The sequence below is a fragment of the Drosophila biarmipes genome, chromosome X, assembly GCF_025231255.1.
Source record: "Drosophila biarmipes strain raj3 chromosome X, RU_DBia_V1.1, whole genome shotgun sequence".
Classification (NCBI taxonomy): Eukaryota; Metazoa; Arthropoda; class Insecta; order Diptera; family Drosophilidae; genus Drosophila; species Drosophila biarmipes.
Genome location: NC_066611.1, coordinates 9175976 through 9194871, shown reverse-complemented (window position 1 = coordinate 9194871; position 18896 = coordinate 9175976). Strand labels below are relative to the sequence as shown.

At 41.2% G+C, this 18896-nt stretch overlaps 2 protein-coding genes and 1 long non-coding RNA gene across 3 annotated transcripts; 2 read left to right on the top strand and 1 right to left on the bottom strand.

Moving 5' to 3' along the window:
• Positions 1-3489: 3489 nt before the first annotated feature.
• LOC108025786 (uncharacterized) lies at positions 3490-4464 on the top strand. Its single transcript, XM_017096415.3, has one exon. The coding sequence runs from the start codon at positions 3552-3554 to the stop codon at positions 4329-4331; it is 780 nt and encodes a 259-aa protein (XP_016951904.1). The 5' UTR covers positions 3490-3551; the 3' UTR covers positions 4332-4464.
• Positions 4465-4822: 358 nt separating this feature from the next.
• LOC127010921 (uncharacterized) lies at positions 4823-5832 on the bottom strand. The gene is made up of 4 exons (XR_007763831.1): positions 5744-5832; positions 5447-5676; positions 4982-5170; positions 4823-4858 (listed from the first exon to the last, which is right to left on the bottom strand). It is a non-coding gene; the product is annotated as an uncharacterized LOC127010921 (long non-coding RNA).
• Positions 5833-10023: 4191 nt separating this feature from the next.
• On the top strand, positions 10024-10710 carry LOC127011494 (uncharacterized). Its single transcript, XM_050888329.1, has 2 exons — positions 10024-10148; positions 10204-10710. Exons 1-2 carry the CDS (start codon positions 10059-10061, stop codon positions 10708-10710), a joined length of 597 nt encoding a protein of 198 aa, XP_050744286.1. The 5' UTR covers positions 10024-10058.
• Positions 10711-18896: the final 8186 nt, after the last annotated feature.

Genomic DNA, 18896 nt, shown 5'->3' with positions numbered 1-18896 from the left:
AATTACGATTGTGCGCGTTACTTGGCTGGTTTTAATTTTGATCGCTCCCAGGAATAGAATATACTTTGTACTTATCGTATCAACCAAAAGCTGCTTTTATGAGCAGGAGACTATTGCTTGTAAACACAATAATGATTGTGTGCGAGCTTACTCATAAAAGCCCTTATAAAAAATGCATTATGTGAAAGCAGACATGAAAAAATTCCTTGCTGTGCAAAATATTTACACAGAAATGCATTACATTCCTCTTAAATTCAAAAATATTTTTGTTTACTATCCGTGAAACCAGCATGGCATTTCAGGCCACTTTATGAAAGGAACATTGCCGATTTCTAAATTAAATAAAAAGAGGTAGAAAATACCAGGCAAGTTAATAAAAAGAAGAAAAATTTACGAAAAAAGCCTGAACAAAATGCAATCAGAAACGAAATATTTTGATTCCGAGTTGTGCAAAATCTGTAAATTAAAACGAAGTGCTCAGTGAGTATAAATATATCTGTACATGTGGTTGGAATAAAATAGAAAGAACTGTGGAAATTGCTTTCTACAAAATGAGTTTTAAATTCAATTAATTTAAAAACTTGCTATTAAAAACTACAATCAAATAATACAGGCATTAAAAGCTAGGTCATTTCTGTTCTTACTTTAATACGCGGTTGAGAGGTTTACTTACATATTCCTTTCTTCTCTAAAACGTACAAAAAGGCTTACTATATTTTTTTTAATAAATTAATTCGATTTCAGCTTAGACTTTCCTTGAAACTGTACTCCAACTGAGAGCCAGGATGAGTGAAACCAAACCAAGCATCGCATAAATTACGCGCAAATTGCGAAGAGTTGTGGCTTCGTTTTGAATTAAATCGGAATGCATTTGAAGTGCCCAAATAATTGTTATGTCATACGTTGGTTTTAGTTGGTGATTTTAGTGCTGATTTGTTGTTCGACTGTTGCCTAATGAAATCGATAGAAAGGCGGCAGCGCCTTTTGTTTGCCTGCCGTTCGCTAAAATGTTTGCACTTGGCTTTAACGCAAAATTTGCGGATATTTGGCAAACAGGCGAAAGGATGCCCGAGAATGCCGAGTGCAGCGATGCGTTGTCAATGGCAGCATCTGCGGTTTTCCGGGGGCGGCGACGGGTTTTCCTCGAGGGGGATGCCGGGCGGAGGGGGCGGCTGCTTGAATTGTTCATATTTTGATTAATTTCTCTGTGCGCTGCGACTCCTTGCGGTGGCCTCTGTTTTGTTGTTGCTGTTTGTCAAGCGGAGTAATTGCAAAATCCAGTGCTTATGTGTGCTGCAATTATGCGCACGCACACACCGCCAGCCAGGCGCACACACACTGGCACACTTAAGCACACATGCAAACTGCAGTTAAGCAAATAATACGCTAAAAGCATAAACTAAATGAATTAAACGATACAAGCGACACGGAAAGCAGCTTACAAGGCCTGCATTATATATACACTACATACACGGATCAAAAAATATATAGATCCTCAGGGTTTATTGGTACCTCTTGATACCTTGATTAACTATCCATCTACAATTATTTTAATGAAGGATTTGGCCATGTTTAAAGCTTTGAAAAACGAAAATAGGTAAGCATACTTTCAGATAAAAAATCAGTTCTTTGAGATACATTTTTAATATGTATTAGAAACTTTTACGTTGCCAACTACCTAAAATTATTTTCCTTTCAATTTTTTTTTTTTTTCATTAAATATACCATAATAAATGCTTCACAATATCATTAAAAGAATGTCCGCCCTCATGTACGTAAATGTAAATATTAATAATGTTAGATTGATAATGCAAACTGCACATTTTGCTCCTTCTCTCTCTGTCCCTCATTTTGAAAAGGCTCTCAAGTCGAAAAGAGAGCAAAATCCAAGATGGCGTCTCAATTATCTTCGACTAAGAGTGAGACAGAGATACTCAGTGTTGCATTTTTCAACACTTGAAAGGGTCGATATCAAATTGATACCAATAAGTCTCATTCTTTAACACTTATATTTATATGTTATAATGCTATTTAATTGGTCATGAAAGTTGCAAACTTTATTCCATCTTTCTCTCTTGGAAAATACTCCCAAGTTGAAGAAGAGAGCAAATTGCAAGATGGCATCTTATTTATCTTTGAGTAAAAGCGTGACGGACATACTCAGAGTTGCATTTTTAAGCCCTTCAATAACGATATCGATATGAAACTGATACCAACAAGTATCATTCCTGAACACTCATTTTTATCGGTGTACGTTTGGACGATAGCCACCCACACGGTTTCGCTGGAACTTTCTATAAAATATGAGATAATAAAAAGTGAATTATGTTCCCGCACAGCCGCTGAAACCGGCGGAAGCGGCAGAAGCGGGGTAAAAAGCATGAATCTCTCAGATGAGGGACAACAAATAAATGCGAGCACAAACATAAAGCAATAACAGCATCAACAGGAGCCCAGCAGCAGCGGCGGCGGCGGCAACAACAAGAGTTAATTGCAATTGTTTGTTCGCCAGTTAGTTTTTTATTTGCACTTTAATTATGAGAAATAGTAGCCGTCCCGGGCGCAGAGCACAGCAGCAGAAACTAATTTTCATAAGTACACAACTTTGTGCAGCAGCCGCGCTGGCAAAGCGGGCCAAAATGAGGAGGAGCAGACACATGACTTATGACAGAACACAAAACTTGATGGCCAAGACTGCTGTACTGCCCAGAAGCCACCACCACTGGCCACTCCGGAGACACAAAGGAGCCCGCAGGAAACAAAATGAAATGGATGCAATAAAACGGAGCACTCCGACCGGAGCAAATAAGCAGACAAATAAAGTTATAAATAATAATACCAGAAAATTATGATGGAAGCTGGACGCCCAAGCGAAGAGCTCCGCCGCCATGGCAGCCCCATGGAAGTCTTACATAATTTTTCAAAACAAATTCTCGTTCCTAGCCACAGAAAGTGCAGTGGGGACTTGACACGACCAAGCGAAGGCCATTACAAAGAAACCGGATGTTGTTGTGTAACTTATTGATTGACTCGGAATGACAATGGAACTCCTTTTATTATGTAAGTGTACTTATTCCCTCTGCACTATTTACATTTACAAAGCTAAATAAAATAATAAAAAAATGATAACTGACAAGTGTTACCTACTTTTCCCAGATGAAATACAAATATCATATTTCTTGTGGACCAAATAATGCATCAAAACATGTAACTTTTATAATATTGGAAATGAAATGAATATTCTTTACTTAATTCCTCAATAAATGTAGAATTTTTTTGAGTATTTAATTATTAAAGTACTTAAGTTAATATATCATTTTCAAAAGGCTTTTCCTTAAAAAAAGGTTCTTTAACTATTACGAAATCAGATCTTTAAAATACTGAAGGATAAAGCCACTTTAAAAATGGTTTAAGGTTTCAGGTTTAAACTAAAATCAAAGCAATCTTGGACAACAGCTTCAGGTTGCCTTTGGCTGTCATTCAGTTCACTTCAATTCTAATTTTCCTAGAGAGCTCCTACTTGCAAACTTTTTATCATATTCATATCGAAAATGACTTCGTGCCACGGCTACCGTTGCGCCTACGAGGATGGGATGAACCTATCCTGCGTGAGTTTGATGTACTATCGCAGGATCGTGAGGATGGACAGGAGCGCCCTGCTGCAGACCGACCTCAAGAAGATGCCGCCAAAGCCGCAGAAGACGCCCCGCTTGTTCCAGCCCAAGCTGGAGAAGGACAAGAACAAGGCGACTTCTACGATGGTTGCAGCCCAAAAGGAAAGGGTGAAGGACATCCAGGAGGCAGCTTTGGTCAAGGTCAAAGGGCAAGACTCTGGAATCGCACGCAATCTCCGTGCTGCCCGAATCTATGACCGCCATTCCGGATCGAAGCGCACGGGTGTCAAGGCGGTGGACAAACGCAATGGAGCCGGGGCCCACAACTGGGGATCGCCGGAGCAGGAGATCCAGATGCATCAGAAGGACAATTCTCGCAGGGACAAGCAAGCCCAGGATGTGTCCATGCAGTCGAAGGCGGCTGGGAAGAAGGACTCTTCGAAGGATTCGCCGGTGCAGTTCACACTGGACGAGTGGCGTGCCATGCAGACCCAGAAGAGGAAATTACTTCAGAAGAATCAGGAGAAGGCCTCCGAGGGTGGTGAAGCAGGTTCAGGAGAATCAGGTGGATCGGGAGAATCAGGCCCATCTGGAGGGTCAGGAGACGAGGGCGCAGGATCGCGTCTTGTCGGCATCAAGTTCTATTTCAGCTCCAAGCCAGGACCCATTTTGAAGATCAGTGATGACCTGAAGTCCTGTCCCAAGGTCGACGATTAGGGACAGTTCTCAAAACTATCCTAAGTCGACATTTTCACGTCGACCATTGCCAATGCGACTCGAGTATATTTTGGTATCTCGCGTTACATTCATGGTACTCACTCAATTGTAATAAAATAATACAGAAAAACTACTTTTTGGATCTTCGAAATTGTAATAAAATTGCAATAGATCAAAGCCTTAATAACTATCTATTGGAACTATAAGGAATATTTTAAAAACTTTTTTAAATACATTTTTTATCACAAAAACTTCAGTTCTACCACTTATAAAGAAACCAGCTAGTTTGGCGGGAAAACAGCAATAAATAGCTAAACCTCGAACACCTGTAACTTGCGAACTACTAAAGATACAGGCTTGTGCTATATGTCGTTAGAAAGGTGTTTTAAAATACTACAACTGCCATTAAATGTGCCTGTACGATTTTGTTAAAGCGTGCCGAATGAGAAAAATTAACAAAATGTATTTATTTAGTAGATCGCATAATACATTCGTCCTAACTTTTTACAGTACGAACTCCGATTTGTCTGAAATAAATAAAATTTTTTTAATAACATAATACTACCAGTGAAAAATAAACAAATTTCGGAAATTGCTAAAACTTGCTATCATTTTTTAAGGTAAGGTCTTCGTCTTTGGAAATGCCTTACATTATTTTTCGAATCGAAACTCTGGGGGAAAGCCTTAAATTCGCTTTAAGGTTGTCCGCACAGCTTCGAATGGAATTTTCCGACGTCACCGCAAAGTTTTCAGTTTTCCATGTTGTGTTTCCGCTTGTTTCCCTCCTAGTTTCAGCTTTTTGCGTTTTCTCCACCATGTTACATTAAATTGAACAAATTCTAGCGAAACAAAAACAAAAGCACCAACTGAGGACTATAAGAAACTGCAGAGCTCGAGTGCAAAAAAAGTAGAAATATAACAAAAAAGTCTGCAAACTTTTTGCGCGGCCTATTCTCTGTCCCCCTTCCACGCTCTCGGTCGCTCCCGCTCGCACTAATTACAGCACACGTTAGTTGTCAAGCGCGCGAGAGGGACAACGACAGTGAGCGACGGAGAGGGAAGAACTCTCTGCGGAACTGCAAATTAAATGAAATTCTAGAAAGTTTTTTAGTTACCCATTTTTTCACGCGGCCCGATATTAATGAAAATCAGTGCTGGTACTTCTTTTTTTTTAGGATTTTCCCAGAGACGTCGGTAGGACTGGAATCGAACTCGATTTGTGCTCGGGCCCTGCGTTTCCATAACCGGCAGCCAATTAGGAAGATGCCGAGTCGAAGTAAGCCAAGCAGATCTGAAGTTTTTGTTAACATGATGAATACATTTCGGCCGGGCCGGGCGACTGGAACTGGGTGCTTGTTAAAATTGATTGCCGGCAAAAACAAGGGAAAGCAACAACTGCTTAGGCATGTTACCTTTTTGCCGGCTCTCCGATCCGGGCCCGAGGAACATTGATTTATATTTGTATTGACACTTCGACCCCCTTTCGGAAAAGCCCCGCGCCAACACTGCCTGCCATGCTGTTTGCCTATCGCACGAATTTGTCCTTGTCATTGTTTTACAAGCCGCCCCGTTCCGCCCACTTTTCCGCCCGAAAAGCCGGAGACAAAAGCGGAGGAAAACCGGGCAGAAGCAGGAGGAAAATCGATTAAGCAGAAGGAGTCTGAGTTCGGGGTAGGCACTACAAGTACCCTGGGATATAAGATATTATATAATAATAAGAAATCCCAACCGAGAAAAGTCATTTTTGGCTTTTTATTTGGTAAAAAATTCAATATTTGAGTATTTGTTAATATTATATTTTAAGAATAGGTAGTTAAAAAAATCCAAAAATGGATAAGTGTTATGGTATTAATGAACTAACGATTGTAGGATTATTTTTTTTATATTAACAAATACGTATTACTATTCGTTTTCTATTATTTTATTATTATTCTTCTAATTTATTTTATTATTATTATTACTATTATTATTATAACTTTTATTATTATTATTACTATTATTATTATTATTATTATTATTATTATTATTATTATTATTATTATTATTATTATTATTATTATTATTATTATTATTATAATTATTATTATTATATATTATTATTATTATTATTATTATTATTATTACTATTATTATTACTATTATTATTATTATTATTATTATTATTATTATTATTATTTTTATTATTTTTATTATTATTATTATTATTATTATTATTATTATTATTAATATTATTAATATTATTATTATTATTATTATTATTATTATTATTATTATTATTATTATTATTATTATTATTATTATTATTATTATTATATTTATTCAATTTTGTATTCCTTTTAGACAAAAAACCTGTGCGGGAAGTACATTTAAAAGGCTTATCAGATTTTGCAACAAAATAAAAAGAATTTGTGCTGATATTACGCAAAACTTGCGCAGTCTGGAACCACAAACTATTCAGCAGAATTGAAACCGCCGATTAAAGTTCAATGGGAAAGGCGAGCACAATGGCCTGCATGGACACAGAGCGAAATGATAATGATTGCATAATTTTTGTGGGCACTGGGTCACACTTGAATAGTCTCGTTTCCGTCATCTGAAATTATTTCAAAGCTGACACGAGAAATTACCATTGATAAATGCCGGAAATGTGCTGCCCATTCCCAGACCCGGTCGCATTCCCATCCGCGCTCCCGCTGGCCCACTTCTGACCCACTTTCTACCCACTCACCACCCACTCCTGTTCATTTGCGGTGCGGTCGGAGGGCACGGCCGGGGATTCCGGAGGATCCTCCGCCACCGAGCCAGCTCACAATGGCCATGCAAATTGGACACGGCTGCAGCAGCAGACCCCACTGCCCATCTGGATCCCACTCCCCGGCCGAATCCCATTCCGATTGCCGGGGACCCGGGTCATGTTTGTGTGGCGTGTGTTTGTTTAACTCGGTCATCAAGTCAAAACAAGAGGCGGAAAAGAATGGGCCACGGGACCGGGTGTGGGCGCCATGGAGTGGAGTGGTTATGGTGGCAAAAAGAGGACAACTTGTGCTGTTGAATGCAACATGATTGGAGGTTTCTTTAAAGGGCCAAAGCTGCCCAGGGGTTGGGCTGGCCCTAATTCACCGACGACTTCCTGCAATTAATGTCGATGTCAGCATCGATTGACAAGTTGATTTGCTCTCGAATGAGCAACAGCACAATAGGTATCGTTCGGTGTTGCAAAATACACGAATTGGTTCGAGCTTTTCAAATTGAAATTAGAGCTGGTGCATATTTAAATTCACTTGTTTTGCGGGGGTTTGTTTAGGGGTAATGACATAACCCTTGAAAAATACTTTTTTTTTTTGGGTTTTTCAGTCGTATTTCAGCCAAATCAAGGTGGATAGCTAAGAGACTGTTGTGAGCAGCTAGAAACCAAATCTATCAAGATCCATGCTTTTTAGGAAAATTAATTTTTTGACAAATTTTTACTTTTTTTATAAGGGGTTATCTCATCATTTTTTGAATTTCAGATTTTGGCCAAAAAATGTTTTTTTTTGTGGTTTTTCAATCGTAGCTTAGCCAAAACAAGGAGTACAACTAAAAGACCGACTGTTTTGGAAAGCTTGTTTAATTTGCTATCGATATGCCTCCATTAAAGGGAAATTTATTTTTTGACCCATTTTCGTATTTTTTTATGTTTTTTTGCAAAAAATGTGAAAAATTAAAAATTTTTAGTTTTCAATGTAAATGGAGTGGGAATCAAAACACGAACTCAACTAGGTACGACATTCTTTGATCTGACTATTAGTTTCTTCATGGCAGCCAAAAAACTGATTTTAAGGGCGAAAAATAGGATTCAGATTTTGGTCAAAAATACGATTTTTCTTTGGCTTTTTTGAATCGAAGTTTAGCCAAATCAAGGCGAACAGCTAAAAGCAGCTTGCTAAAAATGCTAACAATCCCTATCAATTTCAACAAAAATAATTTGATAATTTTGATACATTTTAGCATTTTTTGTATGCAAAAAACGGCATAAATAAAAAAATCAGGATATAAATTCCAATAAAGAGGGATTTTAATTACGGGCTCAACGAGGTTTATTTGCATTATGCCAGTCAAAGCACTGATTTTTTACGCCCTAAAATCGGGATTAAAATTTCAGTCATAGATACTCCTTTTACAGCGGGTTTTCAACCGTATTTTCGCCAAATCAAGGCCTAAACTTCCGGCTTGAATGCCATTTGATTGGCGTCGGGGTGTGGCATTTCTCATTCACACCTTTTCGTACACTGATTTTTACTTCCTTTGCCTCAGTGTTTTTGCTATCAGGGCTCCATTTTTGTAGGCCCTTCACCTTGCCCCAATCGAATTGGCGACATTATTAGCTTCTCAAGATTTTCCATTCACGTCGTCGTGCCTGGCCTCTCCTATCCGATTTGGTCATAAGATAGAGTGGTTTATTTTTGGCCCGCCTGGGGCGATCGATGGCACCGAGTTATTTTTGACATGTCGCCCTGTCAGCGTCAACACAACGCTGACATCCAAGTGGCAGGCCAACACCTGAGACATGGCTCCCAGCCGAATTTGCCATTTCCCATTTCCCACTGCCCCCATCCCCTGTCCATTTGCCATCGCCATTTGCCAATGCCACTTGCCATTCGAGCGCTCCGAGTGCCTAATGATGCGGCAGAGTGTCGGAAGGGTGCCGCCCGAGTCCTGTGTTTGTTTATCTAACGAGTAAATACGATTTTAATTAAATGTAAATCACATTGTCAAGCCACATGCACTCACACCCGCACACTCGCACACTCGCACACTCGAAAGCCATAAAAGTTGGTCCGGAAAAGCGGGAAAGTGGGTGGAAAAGTGGGAAATCGGGGGCCTCAACACCATCTACAATTTGAGTTACGCCAGCTGCCTGCTGGGAAGGCGGCAGAAGAACAAATATTGCTTTCGCATGTTACTCATACGCCCCGTTGCCCTGCACTCCCATACCCATTCCAGTTGGCAAACTCAAACCCTCGCAAATCCAGCAAACTCCATCTTCTTCAGCCATAAGCCATGGCCAGGACAGGCCAAAACACCCTTGAGATTATTAATTAAAAGACAAGAAAACATAATTTCTAAATTTCCATACAAAATGCAAGGCAAGAGCCGAAAAACAAAGGGGTGAGGAGCAAGGAGAATGGGGAAAGGCGGTGGGGGCGGACGGAGAAAGTAATGGAGAAAAAGAGAATTGGTTATTGTGCACCTCTGGCAGGCGGAAGCTCACATGACAAGGGAGACACATATATATTTGTCATATCGGATTGCAGGCAACGATGGCTGTTGTTTTAAGTTAAAGAGCAAGAGGAAATTAAAGCAATTCGTTAATGGTGTTATCCCACGACATTGCTTGTCCTCTGAAGGGATTTTGGTATTTTTTGTATTTTAAAATCCCACTAGAACCAAATAATTGTCTATGTAAATGAGAAAAATTATATCTGAAAAATGTTTTTAAAGTTTTTTTTACTGTTATTAAAAAGATCTGTTGATTAAATTTTTTTGAAAACTTCAAACTATGTCGTTTTATAACACCAAAACAGAACAGAACACTTTTGAATTAAAATGGTTTTACAACACTAAAACTTTAAGTTTATGGAAGTGGAAACATATGTGCAACACTAAGACGATAAAACATGTTAAAAGTACATCTTTGATATGTCAATCTTTATCCCACCTCTAATAAAAATTTTATTCCACCGAAACATGAGCAATCCCCCGAAGAAGGAAATTTGCAGGAATTTAGGAAGTTCGTCGGACAGAGTCGCGGTGTCGCACGTCATTTTCGTTAAGAAGGTAGGTGTCGCACGAAATCTTCTATTCAATTATTGACATATTTATGCCACTTCAGAGTGGGGAAAGGTATCGCCGATTCTTTTTCCCAAAGTGCTGCACCCGACACATCCACCAGCTGGCTTTGAGGATGTTCAATGGACCCACCGATCCCTATTTTATGCCCATATTTCGGTATTTCGCGGATTTCCTCAGGCAGTTCATCGAATCGGAGCAGAATGATGACTGGAGTGACGAGGAACCCACGTACATACACGAGGGAGAGTCCTCTGATGAAAATGATATGGGAAAACCTATGGAGAATACTGAGAAAGAGATTGATGCGAGAACTAAGGACAAAGCTGGGAAAATTACTAAAGGAGACGATGTAAAAAAGGTTGAAGATAAGCTATCTATGGCTGAAAAAGATGTGACGACTGCAGAAGCGGATACTATCCAAAATGCGGAACAGGACCTTTATGAAGACTACATTTTATATGATCTATATGAGTGCCAAGCACAAATACCCGAGGACGAACTTGAAGAGATAACCGAAGAGTTTTTGCGGCAAAATGCTGTGGACTAATGGTTTATAAGGAAATTATAAAATTAAAGTTATTAAAATATTTGTAAAAAGTATTCAAAATATACTGAAAAGGGATTTTCAGTACTCAAAACCCTTTGCCCCCACTGAAGAGCCACTTATTTGGGGGCGAAAAAAGACACTAGCAATGCCAATCCCTAAATAACCCATTGCTGGCACACTTATCCATTTCCATTCCACAAGCTGCTGCACAGATTGCCACCTGGCTGGCTGCCCATCCATTCAAATGACAGTGGGACGGCGGCTCTGAATTGATGATGTCGATGATGGTATCGCCCCCGAAAGGCGTTTGCCGGCACAGTCTTACGACGTGTTCGTTCACCCCGGCCGGGGGGCAAGTTTTTAGGCCGGATCCGGATCTGGACCTGGATCCGTATCCGAGCGTCTCCTCTTCCATTTGCCGGGCTCAACAAAAGCCATGTGCCATTGTCGTCGTTTATGTCGTCAAAGTGAAAATCCATGCGAGAAATTATATGTCAAAGTTTCACTTTTGATATGCCAAAGCATTTGCGTGCCACCCACACAGATGTGGTGACAAAGGGGGCGGCGGCTCCTGGATGGGAGTGGGGGCGGGGCTGGTGACCTCCCCATGCTGGTGACCTCCTGGCACTGCAGCGCGGCACGCTCCACTGACGCACTGACAAAGACACATTTGCGGGCCGCACAGCGCTGAAGATGAGCAATGGCAATGACGACGAGCTGTCAGGGGCGTGCCAAGAGGGGGGCGGAGTGCTTCCGGGGGGATCTTCGGGCGGAGAAGGGAGTTGGAGGGGAGGGGTGGGGGGGAGGGAAGGAACGTGCTACCAATTACTCGAGTTACTGGGCCAGTGCAAGTCCGGGCTAGTGGTCCGGGTCCGAAGCAGACCCCGGAGAATGTCACCGAAACATATATCCTGCCCCATGGCCTCGTCGACTGTTCAATGCCCTGAAAATTCGTGAAGGTATGTGGTGTTCTGATTGCTTAAAACGAATACATAAAAGGTTTAACACGTAGTCATTAAGAATCATAAGAATTATAAATTTATTGAAATTATTATTATTAGTACGTGCACAAAAAATCAACATTTTAATAACACAAAACCTTTCTTTTGTAATGTAAGAAAAACTTTGAGGCTGGTAGTCAAGAGCAAGGCCTTTACAAAAATTGTTTATATAAATAATAAGGATTGAAGAATTTAAAAAAATATAAAACATATTTGGGTTGCTACAAAATAGTTTAAGAAAAAGCAAATCCTGAGATATATAATGCAAATTCTTTGTATTTGTTTTAATTAAGTTTTCAAATATTAGTCTTTATATTGTAAGTTGTGAAAAATGCTGAATAAATATTTGCTTGATTATTTATTAATACCTTACACCAACACAACTGGCAAGGGTATTTTGGAATTCGATTGTGGGAGGACAGACTCCACTCTATTCTTTTTTTGTTGCAGCCAGTTGTGCGTTGTCCTTTGGTTTTGTCTATGCGAAAAGACGATGTCTTGCCATTCCTACGCCCCCTTTTCCTCTCCCAACCCAGCGCTTCCCCTTCCTTTTGCCTTTCACCCTTCCTATTCGACTGTTTCCTTTTTCTGTTGATTTTTCCCTGGGCTGGCGCCACGACCTGCACCCATCTGCATTTTCCTTGGGGTATACATGATTCGGTACAGTCTCGTCAAAATATGCCAAACTATTTTAATTACCTGATGTAAAAGTGATTATAAATTGAAATATGTAATGAAATTGTATATATTTTCCCCTGAACTTTGATGGATTTTCCCTTAATGGGCATCAAAGTGGTCGAGTCCCGACCGCTCTTTCGTCTCATTCCGGTTGGCATTTTCCGGAATCTTCGTTCCTTGGCTGGTGGCATCATTCAAAGCAATGTAATCTACCCTACTTTACAGTTGACAACCCAAAGAACCCGTTCGCCTCGCCACTTTCCCTTTGTCGGTTGCGGTTGTGGCTCCGGCCCCGGCCCTCTTGCCACGCCCCCCTCCTCCGTTCCGCCCCCATGGCACTGACTTTTCTTGGTTCTGCGAGTTTTCCGCCTGCACTCGGATCGGAATGCGGCTGCAGTTGGAGGCCACGGGATCCAGTCAAGTCCTCAATCTGCCTCGCCTGCCTCGGCTGCCTTATCAATGTTTGCGCACTTTGCTTAATTTGATTTCGCATTTGGCGCTTGGGCTTTGATTGTGTTTGTCCCCGTCGCTGGCCACGCTGGCTGCTGCACTCAGTGGCCTGGTCACACTGGGCTCGGCGTCGCTCAATTTCCGCAAATTGAATGACTACTTCCAGGGATTGCATTGCGGCTGTTACTATCTTGTTTATTTTTGCAGTGCTTGAAGTGAAACATATTCTCGAGGCACCAATTTATTTGTATTTCTGTTGAAAGTCACTGTTTTGAAACCATTGTCCTAATAAGAGTTGGCATCAAAAGTTGGCAATGCCAAAGGCATCGGAAAACGTGCAGCACAAAAAGAAACGACTGGTAAAAATAAAGAATATGTTAAATATTATTCTAATTAGAAAGTAATGATTGGATCTTAAAAAATCAAATTAAATTATACAGCAATTTTAATAAGAAAAGTTTTAAGAACTATTTTACATACTTATCGATAATATCGATGTTTATATCGATTAATTTAGTAACACTAATCGAATCCCTTTTAAAAACGATTTAAATGTAAAGTGCCGAGTTTTATCCCGGATCAATGGATCGTTAGTAGTCCCCAGCCCCATCAAGTGGCTGTCAATCGATAGGTGAACATCCGCTGAGGGCCGAGATTCGGTGGAGCTCTGCTTGCATCTCCATGTCCGTGTTCATCCCGACGCCCATATCCCTGTCCCTATCCGTATCCAAATCCCCCTGGCCCCCTGACAGCCTGTGGAATTTATCGGGCCCATTAAACGCAGCGCACTCCCTTCGATTCCGTAAGCAATTGGTAAGGGATCCGGGCTGTGAGCAACTGACATGCAATTTATAGCCCCGACTGGTAATTGACAGTCGCTCCTGCCCCTCCATCGTCCTCGCCCAAAGTCCTGGTTCTTGTTTCTGCTGTTTATTAATAAATTGTCACTTGCAACGGACTGGCATTATGGTTGATTGCCACTTGGTTAGTGGGGAAACTGGAGACCGGCAACGGTGGTGGATGGGCACTGGGAAATGGGCAATGGGAGCCAGATGAACGAACCCGGGGCCAATTAGTTGCCATCATCGTTCATCGGTTGCCCTGCTTGGGCCACCGAAGCCCCGCTTCTCCCGCTGCCTAATCCCTGTTAAGCTTCATCGAAATTGTATCATTATCATATCGAGAGCTGCCATTTTTGGCTTACACAATGGCTGAGCCATCTTCCATCCTCCGGCTCCGCCCTGCAGTATACAATGTACATTATCCAGCTAGAGCTCCTCCTGTCTGCCGTATGCTCCTCGATACCTGGGGGAAATCTCCATCGCCCAACGTCTCAATTCAATCTGTATAATGCTCGCTGCTCCTCCTCCTCCTTCTGCTCCTCCTCCCCCTCACTCTTTCTACCTCTGGGTTTTTCCAGCTTTTCCAGCTTCGATTTGGCGTTAACAAGTTTTCTACCCACATTTCTTGCGGACTAAGGACTCCGGGCAGTGGACTCCGGGCTGCGGAGTTTGGCGCCGGACAGCAGGAGCAGCTTAAGCTGCTTATTATCCCGCGGGGCGGGGTCGGGGTCGGGGTCGGAGGTCGTGGGCGGTACACACACACTCGACTATCTACGAGCATCCTTAGCCGCCGGCACTAATTGGATTTCTCAGAACAATGACCAACTATCGGGCATTTTATCCTGGCCGAAAAATTCAATTGTCGGGCTGATTAATCTATGGAAAAATGGCAGCGAAAACATTATCAGAAAGAAGGAAAAAGTGGCCAAGGAGGAGCAAGGAAAGGAATTAAATGCTTTCGTTCAATGATTATGATTTATGATTAAAATGTGAATTTCATTTGGTGTTACAAGCTGCAAAAGGCTGATTACTCATTAATCAGCTGAAGTATTTGGCTTTTTCTTAACTAGTTTAGAATAAAATGGAAGAGTTATACAAATATACAGCTGTTTCATTCAAGATTCTCTTAGAATATTTTTAAGATGTTAAAATCAAAGCGAAATTATTGAAATTAAATTAAAATTAATGGTTTTCTTATGTCATTTTAAGAGAGAAGATTTATGCTTCAATTTTCACTTAATATACTATGAAGAAATTATATTCAAAGCAAAATATTTAATATATATAAAAATGTAATATATTATATATCTCCTTTTGACAGTCAACATTTATGCTTAACAAAATAGATTATGAAATTTAATCAGAAATTTTTTGTACTCTCTAAAAAACGTACTTCTGTGTTAATAAGTTAAACAAACTTACCTTATTAAGTTGTATCTCTAGTAATTTGTATTGACTTGCCAAAGGTCTCCAAACAAAGCATGAAATTAAATAAAAATCTACCAATTTACCATGGGCTTGCCATCGATTTACCTCTGTCAAGGGTTCGATAAGAGAGGGCGAATCGAAGTTATGGAACGCACCTAATCTAGCGAATGATTACGCCCCTTGATAATTGCCTAGGCGATGGAATTACAGACCGCACATCGCATCGACGGAAGGCCTTCCATCAACTGTTTGCCTGAGCCCGGGCGCATTTCAAAGTCGGCGCAGACAGCCCCCGAACAATGCAGGATTATTGCTGCGAATGGCGTTGTCCTTGGGCCAGGAGGGAATGGGCATGCGATTGTCTGGAGGACTCCCACTGCGACTCCGCCTCATCACTTACGGTTAATTGTGATGGCAACGGGCGCAAAAAGCGCACATAATTCATGCCACTCGGACAGCGGAGCAGTCACAGCAGCCAATGCTAACAAGCACATTAATAATATCTTAACGCAGACGTTCAAGTGGCGCCGCAGACCATTGGCAGCCCTCTGCGTGTGTAGTTGGTAGTTAGGGGTACAGTGGCTCCTCCCCCAGGTGAACACTGTATGCCACATTGTCTAGTGTGATGCGTGATTTGGTTGATAAACGTCTTCAGGTTCCAGGTCTCGTTATTTGTATTAATCAATTACATAACTATTAATTAACATTATTACAATATGAAACTTTTTTTATAATCCAATACCAGCAGGCTTCGAACCTCTGTTGAACCTACACAATTATTATATTTCTAGTTTTAGTGCTGAAATACATTCCAAATATCAAATGTTTATAGTTATTATTAATAGAAATGGAATCGAAAATATTAGTTTTAATTGTTTTTTATAAAAGTTGGAAATAAAATATATCGTATGACTAATATTTCAGTAGCATTTTCAAATCCGCAATATTTTTTATTGATCTTCCTAGAAATAAACATAATTTTTTGGATTTATAAAAAAATTTAATATAGATCTTATGTTTGTGCTAAAATGTTAAGGAAAATAATTTTAATGATAAAGTAAGGCTTAAGCTTAAGTATTGAACAAGGTTAGTACCTGAAAGCTCCACTGTAGTTAAGCGAAGGGGCGTAGGGTGTGGCGGCAAATGGTCGGGGCCACCGGACGTGGTCGAGCACAAAATGCAGTTAATTAATCATTCGGGCCAAAGTAGTTTGGTTCTTGATTTATTTTCGGCCATAAGCAAGAGGCGCGCTCTGGCAAAAGTTAAAGTTTTTTATCTACCCCGTTTCAGGCGGTTGGAGAAGAGGCCTTGGCCAAGTTATTAAAAAGCGTCAACAGTCAGACACAAAAGGGGTTGGCGGCGGGGGGGTGGTAAAACCGCAGTGACAGGAAGTCACTCGAAAGGGGCGGGGCAGGAGGCGGGTCGCGGCGGGCAGGAGAGGGGAGCTGCAGCTATGAGTCGATTAATTAAACCACAAGCGTTTAAGCGGCAAACCGCAGCGGAGGGTGGCCGGTTGGGTGGGTGGTTGCCAAGTCGAGTTTACTTTAATTTGACTTTCACTTATACACCCCGCACACACACTCACACAGAGAGAGAGAGAGAGAGAGAGGGGGGAGAGAGAGCAGGAGCTCACCCGCATCCGGTGCTGCTGGCTCTTCTTCGTCTACTTCCGGTCCCAGCGCGGCAAAGGCAATCAAATTTCGTATTAATTATGTGCTTAACCAAACACCTCACACACACACCGAAGGCACACCCTCGCTCACACACACGCCGTGGAGAACAACATCATCAACAGCAAACAATTATGCGAGAAGAGCGGAGAAAGCCGAAGAAAATGGGGAGAAACACTCTAGGAAAACCCAGCTTAATTATAATGCTTCCTAGAAGGCATTTATTAGATCACTTATTGAATATCTTATAGAAATTTAAAATAGAGGTGTGAGTTTTGCTATCCTTATAGTTAATATAATATAGTTATTTTAATACAGCATATGGTACATTCTTTATAAATAAATAAATATTCTCAGCTCCCTTTACAAAATCTTAATTTTAAAATTGATCAGAATTATTAAGTATTTAAAATGTAATTTAATAAATTTTAAACCTTCACAATTTGAAATTGGTCTTTAAATTGGGATAATGATTTACTATTAAATAAATAAAAATAAATATTTCCTCTGGCCAGCGTGAAAATATCCAGGCTGTCAGCACTTGGTGTCGGCTGCAAAATTGTAAACTGGCAGCCTGGGGATACGTTGACGCCGACGTCGGCGGCTGGCGTTGGCACAAAGATTATGCCAGCCGGCCATGTGCAGCCGGAGCTGGCGCTGGCGCTGGAGCGGCAGAGGGTCAGGTCAGGGACAGGCGACAAGGCAATAATTCTTTGGTTTTCACATTTTGCCCGGCGCCCGTTGTCGAAAATCTTTTTGCGGCTTATGTTACACCAGGACAGCCCAACAAACCCGAAAACCCCACCAACCAACCAGTCAAACCGACCATCAGCCCACCGCCCATCCGCCCATCCGCCCACACACAACCCATCCGGATGGCAGGGAAGTGGGCGTGTCCGCTGGGACGGGCGACACATGTTACGGGTCAGTGGCGCCGCTGCCGCCGGCTTACACTTTTCGGTTTAGATTTTATTCATTTGCATATGCATGCTTATGATGAGATTTATTTATATGATTCTCGCCCCTTTTCTTCTCGCTTTTTCGTGGGCTCCTCCTGTTTATGACCAGGTTAAGTTGGTTGTGTGGAATTTAAGCGAGGTGGACAGGAGCCGCGGATAAAACTAAGCTACATATTTTAGTTAATTATGCAAAAGAATATACACAAAGTGTAAACTGTTTTTGGTTTACAAAAAGGAAAATTAATATCCCTTAAGAGCGATTAATCATCGCTACATAAGTTTAATTAATATTAAACATCCAATTAAAGCAATTAATCACACGATTCCTTTGCGTGGAATAGCTGGTGTGATAAACGATCAATCATAAAAAAAGTAATTTATCACTATGCTTTATTTAACTGTCATTTTGTAAAAATTTGAGAATTGATGATTTGCTTGGTTAACTTAGTCGTCCTAAGAGAATTATTTACATTGCTTACAGTGCAATCGCGTAAGCCATGTGCCCCTGAACAACAGATAATTTAATGGTAAGCTAATAAATATGATTTGTCATTGTTTGTTAATCTTTATGAATAATTGACTAAAACGTTTACCTAGTTATATTGGATTTTATTTCATAACAAATAGCTAGTTTAAAAATAATCCCAATTTAATTGTGTTTGCTTCATCTCGATAACCTCGAAATGCAGCAATTAATCGCAGAAGTGACTTCGGTACAGTTCCGCGCTACGTGCCACCAGGTGGCAACGCCGCACGTCAACTGGCGCCACGGAAGCGGAAATGGAAACCTAACCTCAACCTTTGCCTCGCTCGCATGCAGCACACGCGCGATTAGCAGCAATTTGTACAGCAATTAAGCTCAAGTGCAATAAAAGTTATTTGCAGCGAAGTGCGGCGGGGGAAATGGATGGCGGTGCAGCAGGAACAACAGCGATGACAACCGTAAGTCGGGCAACGGCAGGAGCCAAAAGTTATGCACTTTTTTAAGTGAATATGATTGCATTCTAATGTCAGGCCATAAATTAGCGACTCGGACTCCGGCGTGGCATGGACTCAGCTCAGCACGCGACCCACGCCGCCGACAGCCCTGCGATCCGCTCCAAGCCGCCCACCAGTACGCCCACCAGCCCGCGTCCTTCCACCGCGGGACCTTGCCGA

Bases quoted from the DNA above. Each gene is read 5' to 3' on its own strand.
- LOC127011494 (XM_050888329.1), top strand. From the start codon at position 10,059: ATGAGCAATCCCCCGAAGAAGGAAATTTGCAGGAATTTAGGAAGTTCG. The intron at 10,149-10,203 runs GTAGGTGTCGCA...ATGCCACTTCAG, and splicing joins ACGTCATTTTCGTTAAGAAG to AGTGGGGAAAGGTATCGCCG.
- LOC108025786 (XM_017096415.3), top strand. From the start codon at position 3,552: ATGACTTCGTGCCACGGCTACCGTTGCGCCTACGAGGATGGGATGAAC.